Consider the following 23,156-nt stretch of genomic DNA (forward strand, 5'->3'; position numbering starts at 1 on the left):
GTTCGCTGTGTTAAATAATAGGCGATCTGGTGCTGGGATGTGTTGTTTTTGAAATCATGTTGAGTGCTCGTTGCCGCTGTTATCAGTGGTGCAACAGCGTTCTCTTTGCGCTCGTGCACAGTGCACAGTGTTCACACGGCCAAGCGCTTCAATCTATCGGCCGGAGATTCTATTCGTTCCGGTGAAATCACAAAACAAAATGCACATAAACGTGTCCCTGCTCTTGATATACAATCACTGATGAACATCTTTGGTTTTAATGAGAAAAAAATAAAATAAATAACACGAGGGCGGATTAGAACCCAGAACCTCTGGCACACTGAACATAAATTTTACCCGTCGTCCATCAGGACAATTCAATACTAGTCACAGATTTATTGGTTAATGTAAATACTTTCGAGACTAACAAAATATCGTATTGTAGTAGATGTAAGGACGAAACTATCATATTAAACATGAGGTCTATGTTGAATTTTGTGCATTTGTGCAAATTCGAAGTCTTCTTATAAACAAATAAAAAGCTTTATAATGTGGTCATGATATTTATAATTGGTATTTGTCTGCTTTAAGTATAGTAACAAAAGTTAAGTCTTCTTTTAAACAGCCATAAGACATCATGAAGTGGTTATAAGACATTTGCTTTGGACTTTTTTTATTTGCTTTGAACATTTTTATTGCAATACTAACTAAAATAGTAAACTTTTGTTACTTTACTTAAAGCAGACAAATACCACTTATAAACTTTATGACCACATTATAATGCTTTGAAACAACAACAAAAAACCATGAGATATAAAAGTGCCTTAAATTGAAGAAACACTGACATATGAGAACAATATTTGCATTGGAAACCTTTCGCCCACATGTAAAATTCTAGAAGCGTGAATTCCAATTGAAATTACTAGAACAACGGTAAATGTGACCACACCTTTAGTTGTATAGCATGCTTGTAGACTTTTTTCTATGTTTCCATTACCTCTATGACCTTGTATTCGATAAATGACTATTTAGCACAGGAGATGAACATGCGCCAGGAAACTATGGTCTTCTGGACCAGGTGGCTGCACTTCAGTGGGTCCAGAAGAACATCCACAGCTTTGGGGGCGACCCTGAATTAGTGACCATCTTTGGAGAGTCTGCTGGAGGAGTCAGTGTGTCTTTACATGTAAGAATTCAAAAACAAATTTGGGATCATGCAATGATTAGGGCCTAGGTCTTCAGCCCTGCTCCTGGGGACCCACTGTCCTGCAAATTTTATTTCCAGCCTGCTTCAGAACACCTGGGCTGTGATCCTGAAGAGCTTGATTAGCTGGTTCAGGTGTGTTTGATTAGGGTTGGAGCTAAATTCTGCAGGAAAGTGGGTCCCCAGGAACAGGGTTGAAGACATATGGATTAGGGACTTATGTTGATCCTCTGAAATATGGCTTTACAGATGGCTTGTATATACCTGTGTGTTTTAAAGATTTTCTCTACATCTTCTATAGGTTCTTTCTCCATTATCTGCAAACCTGTTTCGCTATGCTATTGCAGAGAGTGGGACGGCAGCAATGGATGCTCTCATGACTCCCAACCCTCTGCCAACAGCCCAAGTACATTCTACAAATTCATTACAAATTCAAAGTTAGCATTTTCATTTTCTTTCACTGTGAAGTACAGATATTTAATCAAAATGTATCAACATCTTTCTGTAGTATGTGGGAAATGCATCTGGCTGTGATATTTCCAGCACAAAAAAGATCGTTGACTGTGTTATGCAGATGTCAGAAGAGGACATATTGAAGATTTCTAGGGTTTGCATTGCAACCATACATTCATCCATCCATCCATCTATCCTTACAAAAGAAATGTTTATATTTCATAGAATTTGATTAATTGTTTGCATCTTTTACTTTCTGTAAAAATACTTTCACAACGACAAGTGATTAATATTAGAATTACTAACACATACTCATAACACAGGAACAAATAATGCTTCGTTTTGGAGTGACAGTGGATGGCCAGTTCCTTCCGAAATCTGTAGATGAGCTTCTTCAGTCCCACCAGTTTAACAAAGTACCTCTCATCACTGGAGTTACTGATGATGATGGTGGCTATACATTACCTAATGTAAAGGAAATATTTATTTTTACATCATTTTGCTGTAAAACATTGATTTAAAGTCATAGATTATTTCCAAAATATGAAATCTCTGAATGTAAGTAACTTAATATAATATAAAAAAAACTATTTTTCCGTAGGTTCTTGCACCTCCAGAGTGGATAGATGGAATGGACAGAGAGCAGATCATGCCATTTTTTCTTTTCTTTAATTCTGATGTAAGACATAAAACATTTTTGATAGCTGCACAATTTTTTTCAAGATTAAAAAGTTTGTAGTAAGTGCATGATAGAACAGTTCATTCCCTCTATTAATCTATCAACCTATTTGTTTTTCACACAGAGCTTGAGATTTCAACAAAAGCAATATTATTTTGGTTCATTTAATTTAGTTTTATTTGCCCTTATCAATAATTGCTGCATTTATTTAAGAAATTTGCCATTTCTTGTGGCATCCCCCAGGGTTTTATTCTAGGTCCTCTCCTGTTTTATTTCAGTGTTAATTTTAGGTAATGAAATCACAAAGCATTGTTTTGTTTTTTTCTTTACAGTTGCAAACATTTATCCCCACTGTATATTCCTGTTACTTATAATGATCAAAACTTTGTAAACAGACTGATTAGTTATGTTACACAATGGAAACCGTCTCGGTTACATAGGTAACCCTCGTTCCCTGAAGGAGGGAACGGAGACGTACGTCGGACAGAGCGACGAATAGAAATCTCGCCAGAGAGGCCAATCTGCTTCGAGTGTAAGTAAACGAGCCAATGCACATTGGCATGCAATCATATGCATCAGCTGCTCGCCTCGCAGCGCGGATATTTAATGAGCAGCAGGTGCGTTGCATCTTCAGGTTTTCGCTGAGGAGCCGAACAGGTTAGGCGGCAGCATCAGCGGGGTACAGCGACTGTGGCAACAGGACGTACGTCTCTGTTCCCTCCTTCAGGGAACGAGGGTTACCTATGTAACCGAGACGTTCCCATTCAGTCGGTCATGTTCGACGTACGTCGGACAGACCGACGAATAGGAATCCCTACCAAAGCGCCACAGGAGCTGCCCCCTTCCAGCGCCCTGTTGCAAGCCACCTGAACCCCCTTGCCTAAGGACGGTGGGACAGGGCTAACACAGAGAGTGTCGATCACTGCTGTTCCCCAAAGACCCGTACAGTGAGACTATTGGATAACACTGGAAGGAGTTATGTGGAGAAGTACATATGGACTAACCCCGTAGGGCTGTACTACATATGGAAGTACTGGGGTGACTCCAACCTGATGAGAGGTGGGTTCTCCCAGAGGGAAAGACACAGGCTTCGTTTAGGAGCAACCGTGGAGCTACACATATGAGATCCCTGTAGGGTCACACATATGGAACCCAGCCTAAATCCGGTTCTCAAGGATACAACGGAGTATAGGCCTGGCGCCAGATGCTCCGCCACGTCAGCTGCCGAAGGGAGATCGGAGGACTCAACAGGGTCTGCCTTGTAGGGACTCTCTGGAGTAATAAGCGCATGTAAGCGCAGCAAGCCGACACTAAGCCGAGGCCTCTCCGTGCCTCTGACCTGAGGTGAGAACACAGGAGGAGACCGGCTCGACATGAAGGCTATAGAATCTAGCAAACGTGTTAGGTGTCGCCCAGCCCGCAGCTCTACAAATGTCTGTCAGCGAGGCGCCATGAGCCAGCACCCAGGAGGATGCAACACCTCTCGTAGGGTGAGCATGCAACCTGAGCGGGCAGGGCACGCCTTGAGCTTGGTAAGCCAAGGCGATGGCGTCCACTATCCAGTGGGCCATCCTCTGCTTGGAGACAGTCTTTCCCTTCTGCTGGCCTCCGTAACAGACAAAGAGCTGGTCTGAGGTCCTGAAGCTTTGAGTTCTGTCTATGTACAGTCGCAAGGCGCGAACTGGATAGAGCAAAGCCAGGGCTGGGTCTGCCTCCTCCGGAGGCAGCGCTTGCAGGCTCACTACCTGGTCCCTGAAGGGAGTGGTAGGAACCTTGGGCACATAGCCAGGCCGGGGTCTCAGTACCACGTGGCTGTCGCCCGGCCCGAACTCTAGGCACGATTCGTCGACCGAAAATGCCTGCAGGTCCCCTACCCTCTTGGTGGAGGCCAACGTAACCAGCAGCAAAGTCTTCATAGACAGAATCTTTAAGTCTGCTGACTGCAAGGGCTCAAAGGGAGCATTCTGGAGAGCTCGAAGCACCAAAGCAAGGTCCCAAGAGGGTAAGGAGGGGGGTCGAGGAGGATTTAATCGTCTCGCCCCCCTAAGGAACCTGACGACCAGGTCGTGCTTACCAACAGACTTGCCATCGATGTGGTCGTGGTATGCGGAAATTGCGGCAGCATGAACTTTGAGGGTGGAGGGGGACAGCCTACGCTCCAACCCTTGCTGCAAGAATGAAAGCACGACTCGAACATCGAACATCTTCGGGGGTCTTCCCGGCGAGAAGAGCACCACTCGACGAACAGGTTCCACTTCAAGGCGTAAGCACATCTCGTAGACGGTGCACGTGCCGAAGTGATGGTGTTAAGTACCTCGGGGGGGTAAGTCACCTAGAACCTCCGCGTCCCACCCAGGGACCAGACATGGAGTTTCCAGAGGTCTGGACGTGGGTGCCAAAGAGTGCCCCGTCTCTGAGAAAGAAGGTCTTTCCTCAAAGGAATGCGCCAGGGAGGGGCTGTCGCCAGGAGCGAGAGTTCCGGGAACCAGGTCCGGTTGGGCCAATAGGGCGCAACTAGCAGGACCTGCTCCTCGTCCTCCCTGACTTTGCACAAGGTCTGTGCAAGTAGGCTCACTGGGGGAAACGCATATTTGCGAAGGCTCCGGGCCAGCTGTGTGCCAGTGCATCTGTCCCGAGTGTTCCCTCGGACAGGGAATAAAACAGCTGGCAGTGAGAGGTTTCTGGCGAGGCAAACAGGTCTACCTGAGCCTCTCCGAACTCTCTCCAAATCAGCTGGACCACCTGGGGGTGGAGTCGCCACTCTCCCGGCAGTGCAGCTCGTCGGCCACACGGTTGAGCACACCAGGAACATGAATGGCGCGGAGCGACCTCAGATGCTTCTGACTCCAAAGGAGGAGATGGCGGGCGAGTTGCGACATGCGACGGGAGCGTAGACCACCTTGACGGTTGATGTACGCAACAGTTGCAGTGTTGTCCGTACGGACCAGCACATGCTTGCCCACGTAACAGCCCTTTCAGGCGGCTCAGGGCAAGGCGTACTGCTAGCAACTCGAGGCAGTTGATGTGCCAATGCAGTTGGGGGCCCGTCCAAACCCCTGATAATGCATGCCCGTTGTACGTGGCACCCCAGCCGGCGGCAGAGGCATCTGTGAACACCACAGTATGCTGGGACACCTGCTCTAGGGGCACTCTTGCCCGAAGAAACAAGGGGTCTGACCACGGGCTGAAGGTTTGGCGGCATTCCGGAGTGTTTGCCACTCGGAACATACTGCGTTGCCACGCCCATCTCTGGACTCGGCCGTGAAGCCAGTGCTGAAGCGGTCTCATATGAAGCAAACTGAGCGGGGTTACTGCCGCTGTGGCTGCCATATGCCCCAGGAGCCTCTGAAAGAAAGTTACTGCCGCTGTCCTGCCTTTGAACGTATTCAGGCAGTTCAACACCGACTGAGCACGTTCCTCTGTGAGGCGTGCTGTCTGTTCGACTGAATCCAACTCCATACCGAGAAAAGAGATCCTCTGCACAGGGGAGAGTTTGCTCTTTTCCCAGTTGACCTGAAGGCCCAACTGGCTGAGGTGACTGAGCACCAGGTCCCTGTGTTTGCACAACTGAACCGTCGAGATAGTTGAGGATGCGAACACCCTGTTCTTTCATGGAAACAAGGACTCCCTCCACGACCTTGGTGAAGACGCGGGGAGACAGGGCCAGCCCGAAGGGTAGGACCTTGTACTGATATGCTCGACCCTCAAACGCAAAGCGCAGGAACGGCCTGTGTCGAGGTAGAATCGAGACATGAAAGTACGCGTCCTTCAGGTCGATCGCTGCAAACCAATCATGGGGACGGATGCACTCGAAAATGTGTTTCTGCGTGAGCATTTTGAACGGTAGCTTGTGGAGGCTCCGATTCAAAACTCGCAGGTCCAAGATCGGTCGTAACCCACCGCTTTTCTTGTAGTAGGGAAGTAGGAAGTAGGGACTGTAAAACCCTGACCTCATATCGGCTGGAGGGACTGGCTCTATCGCGTCCTTCGCCAGTAGGACCGCGATTTCCGCATGCAAGACATGGGCATCAACAGCTTTCACTGAAGTGAAGTGGACGCCCCTGAACTTGGGGGGACGCCAGGCGAACTGAATCGCATAGCCGAGCCTGATGGTCCGAATGAGCCAGCGAGACGGACTGGGGAGCACTAACCAGGCTCGCAGAGACCGTACAAGCGGGATCAAAGGAACCGTAGGCGTACCCGCAGTGGGGCAGCGAGGTGGAACGCAGGGACGCGGCTCGGGAGGCTCTCTTAGCGAGGCGGCCCGTAGCGGGGTCTGAGTGTGCTGAGCAACACTTACCTGGTTCCAAGGTCGGGCAGGGGGCTTTGGCCGCCTTCTCGAACTGCGCGCTGCTGCCCTCTGGCGAAAGAAGAGGGGGATGAGAGTGGAGAGGTTCTTGCCCTCCCACTGCTCTCCGAGCCCTCTTCGGACCCGGAGATGAAGGAAACTGCTCTTTTTTTGAAAATTTGGGTACCGTTGGTTGTTGAGCCAGCGGCGGAACAGAAACAAAATGAAACAAAGGATTTACCACCCCGCCCTCCTCCGGGGGAAAGAGTGGTGCAGTCACCATCTCCCGAAGAGCAGTCCCAGTCATCTCCAGGTCGCCTGTCCTAGGGCCTCTTGCTCTTGGCTTTACCACCCTTCTTGGCGGGGGCCTGGACGGGCTGGGCACCCCGCTTGCGACTGGCTCCACGGTGCGCTTGGATGGAGGCTGCTGCTGCGGCGCGGGAGCGGGGGCAGCCGCAGGGGGGCGCCCTCGGCGACGAGCAGGCTGAGGTGCTGCCGGCGGCGGATGGGTGGACGCAGCAGCTGACCGCCGCGGCAGGATGTGACTTCTGTACAGCCGAGAACTGCTGGGCGAAGTTCTCGACCGCGTCGCCGAAGAGGCCGGTCTGGGACACGGGGAATTAAGGAACCTGACTTTGTCGGTATCCCTCATGTCGGCCAGACACAGCCAGAAATGGCGTTCCTGGACCACCAAAGTGGACATCGCACGACCCACTGACCGCGCCGTAACCTTCATCGCACGAAGCGCGAGAGGTCTGTCGCAGCACGAAGTTCCTGGAGAACTTGTGGATCATGACCACCCTCGTGCAGGTCCTTCAGTGCCTTGGCCTGATGGACCTGCAACAACGCCATAGCGTGTAAGGCGGAAGCGGCTTCCCCGCAGGCCTGGTAAGCCCTGCCGGTAAGATCCGACGAGTGCTTACAGGCCCGGGAAGGGAGAGACGGCTTCCCCCGCCAGGTGGAGTTAGGTTCCACAGGGGGTATGCGTGTATAATCCTTTGCCGTACCGCCATCAAGGCTGGTGAGGGAGGAGGACCCACCGGAACGATTTCGGGCAGTAAAAGGTGCCGTCCACGTACCGGTAAGTTCTTCATGCACCTCCAGGAAGAAAGGAACCAATCGTCCAACCTCGAGGGCTCGGGACACGGTGGAGGGTTCCACACGAGCCCGACCCTGTTGGCGGCCCGGGAAAGCATAGCCATCATCTCCGGATCCAAATCGGGCACAGTTAACATTCCTGAAGGAGGCAACCACACCGACTCGTCATCTCCAGAAAAATCTGGCTCACCCTCCGATGCAGCTATCGACATCCGGTCATCGGGGGGAGCTCCGAAGGATACGGATGATGCACACCTTTGAGATGGCCCACCGCGCTCCCCCGGCAGCTCTACTGGCTGCGGAGTGCAGGAGTGAGGGTTTCTAGGGGGTTGGTTCCCCAAAGGAAGCGGGTTCACTGTAATCCTCAGATCACCAGTGCCGCCACCCGAAGCAACCCTCTGAGGAGGATTGGAACGAGCCAGCGGCATTGGGACTCCGCCCCTTTGCAGGAACTGGAGTCTCGATCGCAACTCCGAGATGGTCATCTTCCCACAATGGGTACATGACTCATCCACGAACACTGCCTTAGCGTGCTTTAAGCCCAGACACGTGATGCAGCGATCGTGACCATCCCTCAGTGCCAGGTAACGACCGCATCCAGAAACACTAGTAGAATGCCATCTTTAAAAAGATGCAAGCTCTACTTGTGTAAGCTTTTTCAGGGACTTGCTCTTTAAAAGTGCTGAAGCACGCAGGGGAACGGCTGCGGCAACACAGACAGGGATTGTGTGCAGCCTGTCGTGTGCTCTCCTCTCTTTGAAGACGCTGCTCTTACCAGCTGTGAGAAAGGCTATTCAGCGCTCAAAAGCGCACCGTTACCGGCCGTGAAAACAGCCTTTTACAGCTGGGAACAGCTTTGCTCAAATAAAGCAAAAAAGAAAAATAATCAAAAGAAAGAGAGGACTTGACCCCGCTGCTATGCTGTCCGCCCGCACCGAGAAGAAGAGCAGTATGAAGAGCTGGACTCGTCTAGAAGACGCTTGCAGAAACACAGACGCATCTGTTCGGCTCCAAAGCGAAAAGCTGAAGATACAACGCACCTGCTGCTCATTAAATACTCGCGCTGCGAGGCGAGCAGCTGATGCATATGATTGCATGCCAATGTGCATTGGCTCGTTTAGTTACACTCAAAGCAGATTGGCCTCTCTGGCGAGATTCCTATTCGTCGGTCTGTCTGACGTACGACGTAAGTTTCAGGACATGACTAAAATACAGATTTTGGCTACCAAAAAAAAAAAAAATCATATATATAAATTGTGCTGTGTTGCTTCAAATGTTAAAGTGAAGTAAAAAATATTAATTTAAATATCACTTGTTTTAGCTTCAGAATCAGGCGATTGCTGAGTTTGTTTTAAATGAGTATCTGGGCACATCCACTGACAGGATCAAAATCCGAGATGGTTTTCGAGAAATGATGGGGGACTTTTTTTTCAATATCCCTGCTCGCAAAGTAGCAAATTACCACAGAGGTGAGAGTTTACTCTATTTATGCATCACTGTGCACCAATTATGCCAGTTTAATTCATTTTCATTTAATTTAAGTTATTTTCCCTTAACAGATGCTGGTGCACCAGTATACATGTATGAATTCCAGCATCCTCCCAGTGTACTTCAAAAGAAAAGACCCAGTTTTGTTGGAACTGACCATGGAGATGAACTTTTGTTTGTTTTTGGTTACTGCTTTGGAAATGGGCATATGAAGGTGGAAGGTACAGCCTAATTTGTATAAAGGAATAAGTTTGTTAGTATTCATGTATTAATGATGTACATATCTAACTGTAGTCTCATTGGTTTTATTAATTAAGGTTTTATTAATTAAGATTATATTAATATTTAACCGGAACTATACTGTCAAAGTAATGAGATATTGGCTACTTTTTAAGTGTCTTCAATTTTCTTTCTTCTTCATAATTCAGATAATCACACAGAGGAAGAAAACGAACTTTGTAAAACTGTCATGGCTTATTGGGGAAACTTTGCCCGCACTGGGTAAGTGATTACATCAGTGATAAAACAGTCCCTTCTAGGTTAAGGGAAAAAATTTAACTGAATGTTACTATTGATTTGAATGAAACTTAATTCTCAGTATTTTCAAATAAATTTTGATTAACAGTCACTTTAAAAATGAGTTCTTCATGGACATTTACAAATAAAGGAGCATGTAGAAATGTACGGTTTCAATAGTAGTCTCGATAATGACCTTTAGCCTAAGGAAGATCTTAAGTGTTTTTCATTTGTGACTTATAAAAGAGCAATTGTTTTTTTATACAAATTATTTAATAAAAATGTATTTTAACCTTATACTTTTATCAATTTCTTAAGTCATTGTTTTACAACATTTTTTTTTTTGCACAGATTATTTTGCGATGCATATTTTCCATTGTCTAAGAGAAACTAAAATAATTAACATTAATTATAACATATATACTATTGCAAGTGACAGTTTTGCATTGCGTCTGTTTTGTTGTGTTTGTCATTGACGTCAGATCTCCGAATGGTCCGGGCCTCACAAAGTGGCCTGAATATGGAGCTGAGGCTGAGTATCTCGGCATTGGACTAGAACAGAAACCCGGCAAAAACTTTAAGGGACAACACTTTAATTTCATGACACAAAAACTTCCACAGATTATAAAAGAGTGGAATGAAGGCAAGTTATCAATTTCAGAATTTAAAAAAAAAATGTCATAAAAACCATAATTTATTTGCTAAGTATAAGTTAATTTGGATCTTGGATCTTTTTTGCCTTATGCAAACTATATTAAATCTTTATATTATATTATTATTATTGGTTTTCTTGACAGGACCTGTAGTGCAAACAAAATTAGGATCTCTAAGAGGTGCCTTCCTGACGGTGAAGGGCAAGGAAACTGTCGTCAATAGCTATCTAGGTGTACCGTTTGCCAAACCCCCAGTGGGCCCCCTGAGACTGGCTAGGCCCCAGCCTGCAGAGAAATGGCAAGGCGTGAGAGACGCAACCAAACAGCCACCCATGTAAGATGCAACACAACCGTATTTCAATTGACATGACTTTAGACATTTCCAGTATCTAATGTACTGTGGTTTCTTTAGGTGCATTCAGGACAGGCAAGTGATATTCCTTGAGCTGGAGTTTCTCGCTAAGGATGTGGAGGTTCCTGAGGTCTCAGAGGACTGCTTGTATCTCAACATCTACACTCCAGTCAAACCTGGTGCAGAAGACGCCAAGTTACCAGTAAGTTCGACAACAGCTTTTTGTGATTGAGTGTCCTCATAGAAAGTGGGTCGAGAATGTGAAACTTGTGTTTCCTAGGTCATGGTTTGGATTCATGGTGGAGGACTTTCTCTTGGTTCAGCTTCACTGTACGATGGCTCCGTTCTGTCAGCGTATCAGGATGTGGTCGTGGTGCTGATTCAGTACAGATTGGGTCTGCTGGGATTCTTTAGGTTGGTGCCATAAATTATTTCACAGCTGCAGTTACCCTGGAAAATACCATGTTTAATTAAAGTGGAAAGATATCACCAATAATGATGTATTATTATGAGGTGCCAATATTAAATTATGTGGTGCATAATGAAATCTGAAAATTGGTCATAATACAATTCATAATATTTTCATTAAAACATTTTTATTATGGCAGTTAAAACAAAGGCTCTATGCAAAAAACTTACATATTGTTATTACATCAGATATATAGATGTAAAGACTTTTTTATTAATTGACTATTTAAAAAAAAATAAAAATAAGATGCAAATATAATTGTATTAAAAATTCACAGTAGAAAATTGGAATCTTGATTTGATGGATTTTTACTACAAGTAGGTAAAATTAATATTCTGTGTAAGAATTACTATTTGTAATTGATCATTAAATTAGTAAAATCTGAAATAAATTTCCTTTGTCAAATTGATTCTTTTAATGCCATTTCAATTGCCTTAATGTAGTTAAATATTTTTTGTATATAATTTGTTTACTGTAGCTAGCGTCATTTTCAAGTGTGTAGGTTAACTACAAAAAAATTCAATGTTTGACCTTTTTTTTTTTTGTAAAGTCAAATTAAAATCAAATTAAATGAAAAAAATTATCACATCAATACATTAGGGCTACCGAAGTTAATTTGTTCATTTTAAAGATGAATTAAATGTTCAATGTTATTAAATTATTGCAATTAATGTTTGTAGCTTGGCATTAAAATTGCTTTATGTTTTTGTGCCATGTACGTATTAGTGATGCACCGAAATTTCTGAAACTGAAAATATTCATCCGAAATAGTTTGGAGGGCTGAAATCATTGACAAAATTTCTCTACGAAACAGTGACAAATTTAATTAGTGAAAAAGTTATGAAGGGCTGAAATCATTGATGAAATTTCATCATTATTTTTGGTTTTTGACTAAATAAATACTTTAATTTTGGTTTCAGTGTTTTATTAAAAAAACTCATTTTGGTGCATCACTAGTACACGATTTAAGCCCAATTGTGTGAATCCATTTTTCTGTATTTAATTACAGATTCAGATTTAATTACAGATTCAGATAAAATATTCCAATTCGTTTTATAGCACTGGAGATGAACACGCGCCAGGAAACTATGGTCTTCTGGACCAGGTGTCTGCACTTCTGTGGGTCCAGGAGAACATCCACAGCTTCGGTGGAGATCCTGGATCAGTGACCATCTTTGGAGAGTCTGCTGGAGGATTCAGTGTGTCCTCACTGGTATGCATCTTTATTTGATAACTGTAGAAACCATAATTCAGCCATAATGATTGTAAAATTATTTGTATTGAATGATTGAGTCACTTTCTGTGTCATTATGTCTTTAAGATTCTTTCACCATTGGCTTCTGGTCTATTTCATCGTGCCATTGCAGAAAGCGGGTCTGCCTTTTGGGAGCCCTTAGTGATGGCTAATCCTTTACTGATAGCCCAGGTATTATTTTCTTTCATAATATTCTTATATTGCCATCATTTTGTTATTTAAAAGTCTTCTCAAGTCCTCATATTGATCGTCATTGCAGAATGCAGCCAAATCGTGCAACTGTGACAGTAGCACTTCATCAAAGATCGTTGACTGCATCATGGGCTGGTCTGATGAGGAAGTTTTGGAATATTCCAAAAAGGTGCGAAATTTTTCATAAAAATAAGCCATTAAAAAATATGTTTTTGAAATCATACTGTGTAAAGCAGTAAGATCCCTTGTGAAAAAGTACACTTTAGCATACTTTAAAACAAGTATTTTTTACGGAAATAATGAGAACTGAATGTTATGTTTTCAGACACTTAATTGCATGTTATTTACCATTAAATGAACATGTATTATAGTTTAAATTTATATTAAATGCAGTTTGTTTAGCTTTTTGACTCACTTAATTAGGAATTTTTATATCTAATTTCATTTTTCTTTGAAATATGGATAAAGTGTACTGCTGAATGTACTGACAAGCTTTTATGATAAACTGAAATATACTTTAATGTAATTTCTATTGAAACTTGTGAGTCATACATATAAATATATTTGTAATTACACATTTGTATTAATGAAATTACAATTTAGTACATTTAAAGGATATTAACTTCAAATGTAATATCGAATAACACAACATTATAAATTATTTACATGTGCTTTAGTATTTTAGTGTAGTTTTACTTTAAAGCACAACAAAAGAATATTATGACTGATTAAAAATGTACTTTAAAGTAAAACTTTTATTCCACTTTTTAAAGTGCTCTTTTTAAAAGTGTACTTAAGTGTTTTATGAAAGTCATGAAAGTCCTCTTTTTAAGTACACTTAAAGGGATAGTTCACCCAAAAATGAAAGTTTTGTCATCATCTACTCACCTTGAAGTTGTTCCAAACCTGTATGAGTTTCTTTCTTCTGTTGAACACGAAAGAAGATATTTTGAAGAATGTTGGTAATCAGACAGTTGATGGCACCCATTGACTTCCATAGTATTTTTTTGGCTACCGTCAACTGTCTGGTTACCAACAACACTTTTTTTAACAAGTGACAATATTATGCATTATTAAACATCATATATCCATCATCATCATAATGTAATCGTATAATATAAAGCATACTAAAGGTTAGAATATATATTTTATTAGAATATATTTTGTGTGATTCATATTAGCAGCTGTTAACTGTGAGGATTGTTTGCACTGTGTTTATAGTTCCAGATGATGCACTTTAGTGTTGCTGTGGATTCTCATTTCCTTCCCAAGCCTGTAGAGGAGATCATTCGGAAACAGGAGTTCAGTAAAGTTCCTCTCATCACTGGTATTACTGATGATGAGTTTGGCTTTTTACTGCCCGCAGTGAGTAAATATTGCGTTTATTATTATATTCATTATCACACTCCAAACTGCTATTATTTGAATAAAGAAAGCAACACAAAATGCATTATTATCCACAGGACAGTAGTAGTATTCTTTTTGTATGCAGGTGTATCATTCACCTAGTTTGATTTACTTTAATTTAACTATTTTTACATAAAAAAGTGTTATTCAAAGGCTGAAATTCTTAAGTAGTTTTACATAATAGTTTATTTTAAAAAAGCAGGGATAGTTCACGTTACATCAGTTGGAATAAATATTAATTATTATTTTATTAAGGTAAAATGACATATTATAAATTAATAAAGTGCTATTTTAAAGGTACCTATTTCTATTTTGGAGGTCTCCTACAATAGGTTTACATGCATTCAAAGTCAAAAACAATTTAATTTTCTCGTAATATACTATATATATATACACACACAAACGCACACAGTGCTCAGCATTAATGAGTACACCCCCTTTGAAAAGTAACATTTTAAACAATGTCTCAAAGAACACAAAAACAATTTCCAAAATGTTGACAAGACTAAGTTTAATATAACATATGTTTAACTTATAACATGAAGGTAAGGTTAATAATATAACTTAGATTACACATTTTTCAGTTTTACTCAAATTAGGGTGATGAGTACACCCTACAACAAAAACTACTACATCTAGTTCTTTGTATGGCCTGTTCTAGGCATGGAATGAACAAGTTGGTGACATTTTGCAACATCTATCTTTTTCCATTCTTCAAGAATGACCTCTTTTAGAGACTGGATGCTGGATGGAGAGTGATGCTCAACTTGTCTCTTCAGAATTCCCCATAGGTGTTTGATTGGGTTCAGATCAGGAGCCACTGAATCACTTTCACCCTGTTCTTCTTCAAAAATGTGTTTAGGATCATTGTCATGTTGGAAAAGTGTACGACGACCAAGGGCACGGAGTGATGGTAGCATCTTTTCTTTTAGTATAGAGCAGTACATCTGTGAATTCATGATACCATCAATGAAATGCAGCTCCCCAACACTAGCAGCACTCATGCAGCCCCACATAAGGACTCTGCCACCACCATGTTTCACTGTAGGCACCATGCATTTTTCTTTGTATTCCTCACCTTTGCGACGCCATGCAGTTTTGAAGCCATCAGTTCCAAAAACATTTATCTTGGTCTCATCACTCCAGAGTATAGAGTCCCAGTTGTCTTCATCTTTGTCAGCATGGGCCCTGGCAAACTCTAGGCAGGCTTTTTTGTGCCTGGGCTTTAGGAGAGGCTTCTTTCTTGGACGGCACTCATGCATGCCATTCCTCTGCGGTGTACGCCGTATTGTGTCACGGGAAATAGTCACCCCAGTTTGGCTTTCTGCTTCTTTAGATAACTGCAGTGAACTTGCATGCTGATTTTCTTCAACCCTTCTCATCAGAAGACACTCCTGTCGAGGTGTTAACTTCCGTGGACGACCTGGATGTCTCCGTGAGATGGTTGAAGTTCCATCTTATTTAAATTTTTGTACCACTTTTGCTACAGTATTTTGACTGATAAGTAAAGCTTTGCTGATCTTCTTGTAGCCTTCACCTTTCTGGTGTAAAGAAATTATTTTCTTTCTCAGGTCTTGTGACATTTCTCTATAATGTGGTGCCATTGCTGACAGCATGAAATGGGAAGGGGTTTTAACACCCTTTTAAAGTCAACTGTCTGCTGGACACCTGTGTTGTGAATAATTAGACTCACCTGTTGAATTCTTGTTAAATTAGACATTTGTAGTCTAAAATTTAGCTTTGCTCCAGAGACTTTCAGTACTCATTTTTGCATCACCCTAATTTAAATAAAACTGAAAATTTTGTTCTCTAAGTTACATTATTAACCTTACTTTAATGTTATAAGTTAAACAGATGTTATATAAAACTTAGTCTTGTCAACATTTTGGAAATTGTTTTTGTGCTCATTGAGATATTGTTAAAAATGTTACTTTTCAAAGGGGGTGTACTCATTTACACTGAGCACTGTATATATATATATATATATATATATATATATATATATATATATACAGTGGTGGTCAGAATTATTGGCACCCTTGGTAAATATGATCAAAGATGACTGTAAAAATAAATCTGCATTGTTTATCCTTTTGATCTTTAATTCATAAAATTAGCAAAAAACTAACCTTTCATTGAAGGAAAAGAATTGAAAAATTGAATTGAATTGAAAGTGGGGGGAAAATCACATTATGAAATAAATGTTTTTCTCCAAAACACGTTGGCCACAATTATTGGCACCCTTTTATTCAATACTTTTTGCAACCTCCTTTTGCCAAGATAACAGCCTTGAGTCTTCACCTATAATGCCTGATGAGTTTGGAGAACACCTGACAAGAGATCAGAGACCATTCCTTCATGCAGAATCTCTACAGATCCTTCTGATTCCAAGCTCTATGTTGGTGCTTCTTCTCTTCAGTTCACTCCACTAATTTTCTTTAGGGTTCAGGTCAGGGGAATGAGACAGCCATGGCAGAAGCTTCATTTTGTGCTCAGTGACACATTTTTGTGTTGGTTTTGGTGTTTGTTTTGGATCATTGTCCTGATGGAAGATCCAACCACAGCCCATTATAAGATTTCTAGCAGAAGCGGTCAGGTTTTTTTTTTTTTTATCTGTTGGTATTTGATAGAATCCATGATACCATGTATCTGAACAAGATGTCCAGGACCTCCAGCAGAAAAACAGGCCCACGCCATTAAAGATCCAGCAGTATATTTAACCGTGAGCATGGGGTACTTTTTATCCATAGCCGCGTTTCCACTGTCGGGCCTAAAGCGGGCGTGCTAGTGCGTGCCAGGGCCAGTCGCATTTCCACTGTCACTTCCGGGGCTTCCTCAGGGCCAACGGCCAGGGTTTTTCGGCCCGCCGAATATCTTGGTCCAAAGCGGGAAATCTCGGGCTTGAGGGAGTGGTTACGAACAAAGGCGGAGTTAATCTGTGTGTGGAGACGGAGACACCATGGATGATTACATGTAGGTGACCAGCTAACATCAGCATTAAAGACTTAAAAACATTTTAGCTCAGAACTCACTTTCAGACAGCAGCAAGTGTTTGAAATAACTTCTGTTTGTGATCCGATGTGGATTCTGATCACCAAGACTATGCGCGCTATTACCATAGTAAACATGGTAAATACGACGGCTTGAAGAAATCAGACAAATCATATACGTAGGCTATCACAATCATGTATTTATTTTATCTGTCAGCATGTCTCATCTCTTAACGGACTGTCTCATAACCATATTTAGCTCTGCATATTTCATAAAATAAAGCAACTCTAGTTTTTCGGGAGTCCTCTGTTTCTCAGACTGAAAATATAACTCTTGGGACTGTCACTGAAGAGAGTGCTAAAGCTCCTCAGGTCCTATTTTTGGTGGAAAATTTGTAGAAATTATCATTCTTTGTAAATGTGATGTAAATACTACAAATAACATGACTACAAATAAACAGAAACAGACGCGAATGAATAAGTGCGTGTCCTCTTTCTTTTGTGAAATAACAGTAAATACCACTTTATTTCTGTGACTAATATTTAATCTTGACACAAATTAATTAATTATGATTAATTTGTTTGGTAAAACATCGATGCTTGGGTTTTTAAATCTTTAAGTAAACAACAAAATGCCAACAAACGCCTGCTTTTATCATGTTCACTTTACGATCTCGCTAGTTTCCAGTGATTTCTTTCTGATTATTTTTCTGATAAAACTTCCATTTGTTTGTGAAATGACGGGATTGTGTGACTTTGTTCCAGAGAGGCGTGTTACGGGCAGGTTTTAGTGAAGCGCTGCGGAGCTTCTGACCCGACGGTGGAAATGCAGCGTGATTTTGGGCTCGGTGCTACAAGTCCAGGGCTATTAGCCTAGCCTGGCCCGCTGAAAGCCCTGGCTCGCACTGGTCCGACAGTGGAAAAGCGGCTCATGTGTGCACCAAACCCATCTGGTTTGCCAAAAAGCTCTTTTTTTAGTTTCATCTGCCATAGAAGCCGGTCCCGTTTGAAGTTTGAGTCATGTCTGACAACTGAATATGCTGGAGATTGTTTCTGGATGAGAGCAGAGGATTTTACTTGAAACCCTCCCGAACAACTTGTGGGGATGTAGGTGTAAAAATGTAAATAAGAATGGGAATATACTTAAGAGATATTTAGTCATAAAAAATTCTAGGGGTGCCAATAATTGTGGCCAACATGTTTTGGAGAAAAACATTTATTTCATAATGCGATTTTCCCCCCCACTTTCAATTCTTTTCCTTCAGTGAAAGTTTAGATTTTTGCTAATTTTATGAATTAAAGATCAAAAGGATAAACAATGCAGATTTATTTTTATAGTCATCTTTGTTCATATTTACCAAGGGTGCCAATAATTCTGACCACCACTGTGTGTGTGTGTGTGTGTGTGTGTATATATATATATATATATATATATATATATATATCAGTGCTTCCCACACATGGACTTTACTTGGGCAGGCCGCCCAGGTATATTAACGGCCGCCCAAGTATATTTGGAGACACATTTTTGCTTTTATTATTTTTATCATCTTATACTTTTTTTTATCCGCCCGAGTTAATAAAACCATCCGGTATGGAAGACCGTTTCCGCCACAATTGAGTAAAAAAATATAATTCTGTAAGTCATAATAATAAGAAACTTTCTCATAATTATGACTTAGTATCTCATTATATTGAGAAAGTTTCTCCGAATAATGACTTAGTATCTCATAATAATGAGAAACTTTCTCGTAATAATGACTTAGTTTTTCATAATAATGAGAAACCTTCTCGTAATAATGACTTAGTTTCTCATAATAATGAGAAACTTTCTCGTAATTATGACTTAGTTTCTCATAATAATGAGAAACTTTCTCGTAATAATGACTTAGTTTCTCATAATAATGACTTAGTATCTCATTATATTGAGAAACTTTCTCGTAATTTTGACTTAGTTTCTCATAATAATGAGAAACTTCTACGCATGCGCAAAGCAGCGGAGCAGTGACACGCTAGCGACATCCGCTGGTCAAATGCGATAACTCCGCAACCATGGCACGTTCTGCAAAAGTGTAATCTATAATATCATTAAATCAATAACATTATTGATAAATTATCAGTAGCCTAATATAGCTATATGAGACGGGATATAGTCGTTTATTCATTTGTAACATTCATTTGTATTTTTGTGTATGAACAAGCAGAAACAGAGTGGTGATCCATGGATTTCAAACAGATAGAGGAATGATAAGACAGCACACACCTACATATCAAAGTCTGTTAAAGAACGCTTCACCTGGAAAGTTGTCTTTTGCATACATTCTAAATGAGTCATAAACATCTTAAAAGGTGTTTTCTGTAGGAATATCACTGGAATAAAGGTTTATGACTAGGCAAGTGCTTTAGGACCCGCTTTATATTAGAAAAGCTTAAGAACATTATTCGACACATTATTCAATAATATTAGTATTTAATTAAATGTAATAGTAGCCTATGTAATTAAAATTAATTTCAATAAATAAAAATATTGTTAAAAATAACAAATTATTTGTTTGTCAAGACCATTTTTGTAGTAGACCTTTTTTTGTGCCGTGGGTAATAGGAGGATTTTTCACCTGGCTACCACCGCAAGTATATTTCAAACCTGTGGGAAGCACTGTATATTATTTTATTTATTTATTTATTTTTATTTTTTTGGATGCATAAATCTGAATGTTATTTTGCCATAGTATTTTTCAGGTCCTGGATGGATTGATGGGATGGATAGAGAGCAAGCCACAAAAACCTTGACCCTGAGTTATCCTGACGTAAGAGACGACTCAATACAATGCACACATACAAAATGTAATATTAATGTTTCAGTAAAAAGTACATTGGAAATCTTTTTTTTTTTTTTTATTAGTATTAATTATTTTTCTTGGAATCCTGTGCTTTGAACATAATTCCCTTTAGCCCAGAGATCGATGGATCATTGACCTGGTGGCAAAAGAGTATCTGGGCGACACAAACGACCCCATTCAAATCAGAGACATTTATAGAGAGATGATGGGGGATGTGATGTTTAATATCCCTGCCCTCCAACTGGCAAAATACCACAGCGGTGAGAAGCAATGAATTAATGATTTATTAATATTTATTAACTAATAAGTTCCAGATGATGTTCCAGATGATGCACTTATATTTTGCACTGGAACTATATTAACTGTGTAGAGACTGTGTATAGTAAAAGGGTTAAATAAAATTAGCATTTTTAAATTTTCATTTAACTCTTTCCCCGCCAGTGTTTTTTTTTTTTTTTTTTTTTTTTAAGTTGTCAGCTACTGCCAGCATTTTTTAAAATCATTTTCACAAAACTTTCATGGCCCCCAGAATATTTTGTTGTATAAATATCTGAACATGCATTCTGTTTTTATCAACACTTGAATGTGGGTTTAATTTAAAAAAGCAACATTCTAAACAAAAAGCTGAGAAAAATCGCATTTCTGTCAAAGACTACATCTGGATTAGGTTTAGAACGATCAAAACATACAGTAGATGGAGAAGATCGAGTCCATCAAAGCTTCAGAGTCCTATAGCTCTTCCTGGGTCAGCATTTCATTTTGTAACGTTTGCAGTTTTGATTTATATGCTGTTTAATGTTGATGATTGCGTTATTTTACATGTGCATGAGCAATAAGCAATGTTTCTGTCTCTTGTTTCTGCTGCTTCTTCACCTGTGTTTTGATCAAGAGTTTCTTTACTCTTTTAGAAGATGTGTAATAGCGCCCCCTACCGTATAACAGTGAAAACATGATTTGCCGGAAATTTCTGTGGTTGGGAAAGAGTTAATTTTAAATTAAGTCAAATTAATATGTCGTTTATTAAATTTTACAATACATTGATTTAAACATAAAATTATATACACTACCGGTCAAAAGTTTGGAATGATTTCTGAAGGATGACACTGAAGACTGGAGTAATGATGCTGAAAATTCAGCTTTGCGTCACAGGAATAAATTACATTTTAAAATATATTCAAATAGAAAACAGTTATTTTAAATTGTATTCATATTTTACATTACGGTTTTTTCAACTGCTTACACACAAAATCCTTACTTGTCACACAATTTATGAAATCTGACACTCAAACAGCAGAACCACACACCAAATCTGCAAAACCACACACTAATTCTCGGCCTTTGACTCATTGCAAAACACAACACACAATTATCTATGTAACACACAAAAATCTAACAGGAAGTATCTTGATTTCCTTTTTCAAACACAACCAGTAAAAAAATACATAGTTTGGTTTCAATCTTGCTTTCGTGTTTACTGTGAAATTTTCAACATCTCTGCCAATTACTGTAAAAAACTGTAATGCAGTTTAATCAAATAAATGCAGTCATGGTGATAGAGACTTTTTTTCAAATACATAAAAAAATAAATAAATAAATAAATCTTCAAAACTTCCAAACGTTTGACAGTTTGTGTTTGTGTATATATATATATATATATATATATATATATATATATATATATATATATATATATATATATATATATATATTATATATATATATATATATATATATATATATATACACATACATACATACATACACACACACACACAGTGGGTATTAAAAGTATTCAGACCCCCTTAAATTTTTCACTCTTTGTTATATTGCAGCCATTTGCTCAAATCATTTAAGTTCATTTTTTTCCTCATTAATGTACACACAGCACCCCATATTGACAGAAAAACACAGAATTGTTGACAGTTTTGCAGATTTATTAAAAAAGAAAAACTGAAATATCACATGGTCCTAGGTATTCAGACCCTTTGCTCAGTATTTAGTAGAAGCACCCTTTTGATCTAATACAGCCATGAGTCTTTTTGGGAAAGATGCAATAAGTTTTTCACACCTGGATTTGGGGATCCTCTGCCATTCTTCCTTGCAGATCCTCTCCAGTTCTGTCAGGTTGGATGGTAAACGTTGGTGGACAGCCATTTTTAGGTCTCTCCAGGGATGCTCAATTGGGTTTAAGTCAGGGCTCTGGCTGGGCCATTCAAGAACGGTCACGGAGTTGTTGTGAAGCCACTCCTTCTTTATTTTAGCTGTGTGCTTAGGGTCATTGTCTTGTTGGAAGGTAAACCTTCGGCCCAGTCTGAGGTCCTGAGCACTCTGGAGAAGGTTTTCGTCCAGGATATCCCTGTACTTGGCCGCATTCATCTTTCCCTCGATTGCAACCAGTCGTCCTGTCCCTGCAGCTGAAAAACACCCCCACAGCATGATGCTGCCACCACCATGCTTCACTGTTGGGACTGTATTGGACAGGTGATGAGCAGTGCCTGGTTTTCTCCACACATACCGCTTAGAATGATCAGAAGAAATAGACAGCACCTGAGTTAAATATATGAGTGTCACAGCAAATGGTCTGAATACTTAGGACCATGTGATATTTCAGTTTTTCTTTTTTAATAAATCTGCAAAAATGTCAACAATTCTGTGTTTTTCTGTCAATATGGGGTGCTGTGTGTACATTAATGAGGAAAAAAAATGAACTTAAATGATTTTAGCAAATGGCTGCAATATAACAGAGTGAAAAATTTAAGGGGGTCTGAATACTTTCCGTACCCACTGTATATATATATATTACCATTAGACTAAATATTAAAATAAATTAACATTAAGTAGTAATATATATTCTTTAGCTCACCAAAATCACAGTGAAATACTCTTTGAGTAAAACCTTATTTTCATGTATTTAAAATGTCTGTAAAACCAAAGAACCCTGTTGTGATTTTAGCCTCAGGAGCACCGGTTTACCTGTACGAGTTCCAGCATCCTCCTAGTATGATCCAGAAGAACAGACCCAGCTTTGTTGGTGTTGATCATGCAGATGAACTTTTCTTTATTCAGGGAACCTGCTTTGCGAAAGCCCATCTCAAAGCAACCGGTAAGACTTTTAAGTGATCACAAAAACAAATGCATCCTTTACCAACACTGACATTTTCTGAAAGGGTTTTAAATTAAAAAGTAGTAAAACATCATTTAATGGTTCAATCCCTTTAGCTGCTTTCACAAAGGAAGAGGAAGAGCTATGCAGGACTGTGATGGCCTACTGGGGGAACTTTGCACACACTGGG

General features: G+C 40.6%; 1 protein-coding gene across 2 annotated transcripts in view; it reads left to right on the forward strand.

Moving 5' to 3' along the window:
- The window catches only part of ces2b (carboxylesterase 2b), a 36,559-nt gene that overhangs the window by 12,919 nt on the left and 484 nt on the right, over positions 1-23,156 (forward strand). Inside the window, exons 17-36 of one of the 2 annotated variants that reach the window (XM_051883480.1) lie at positions 1,012-1,165; positions 1,485-1,589; positions 1,692-1,790; positions 1,960-2,106; positions 2,238-2,315; positions 9,023-9,170; positions 9,261-9,410; positions 9,618-9,690; positions 10,188-10,348; positions 10,503-10,692; positions 10,771-10,912; positions 10,991-11,124; positions 12,239-12,392; positions 12,501-12,605; positions 12,694-12,795; positions 13,848-13,991; positions 19,753-19,830; positions 19,976-20,123; positions 22,817-22,966; positions 23,083-23,155. In XM_051883480.1, coding sequence (XP_051739440.1) covers positions 1,012-1,165; positions 1,485-1,589; positions 1,692-1,790; positions 1,960-2,106; positions 2,238-2,315; positions 9,023-9,170; positions 9,261-9,410; positions 9,618-9,690; positions 10,188-10,348; positions 10,503-10,692; positions 10,771-10,912; positions 10,991-11,124; positions 12,239-12,392; positions 12,501-12,605; positions 12,694-12,795; positions 13,848-13,991; positions 19,753-19,830; positions 19,976-20,123; positions 22,817-22,966; positions 23,083-23,155 — 2,535 coding nt within the window. The remainder of the gene's footprint in view (positions 1-1,011; positions 1,166-1,484; positions 1,590-1,691; positions 1,791-1,959; positions 2,107-2,237; positions 2,316-9,022; positions 9,171-9,260; positions 9,411-9,617; positions 9,691-10,187; positions 10,349-10,502; positions 10,693-10,770; positions 10,913-10,990; positions 11,125-12,238; positions 12,393-12,500; positions 12,606-12,693; positions 12,796-13,847; positions 13,992-19,752; positions 19,831-19,975; positions 20,124-22,816; positions 22,967-23,082; position 23,156) is intronic. The other variant, XR_007928110.1, reaches the window with a different exon arrangement.

The sequence above is a fragment of the Ctenopharyngodon idella genome, chromosome 24 (assembly GCF_019924925.1).
Source record: "Ctenopharyngodon idella isolate HZGC_01 chromosome 24, HZGC01, whole genome shotgun sequence".
In the NCBI taxonomy this organism is placed as follows: domain Eukaryota; kingdom Metazoa; phylum Chordata; class Actinopteri; order Cypriniformes; family Xenocyprididae; genus Ctenopharyngodon; species Ctenopharyngodon idella.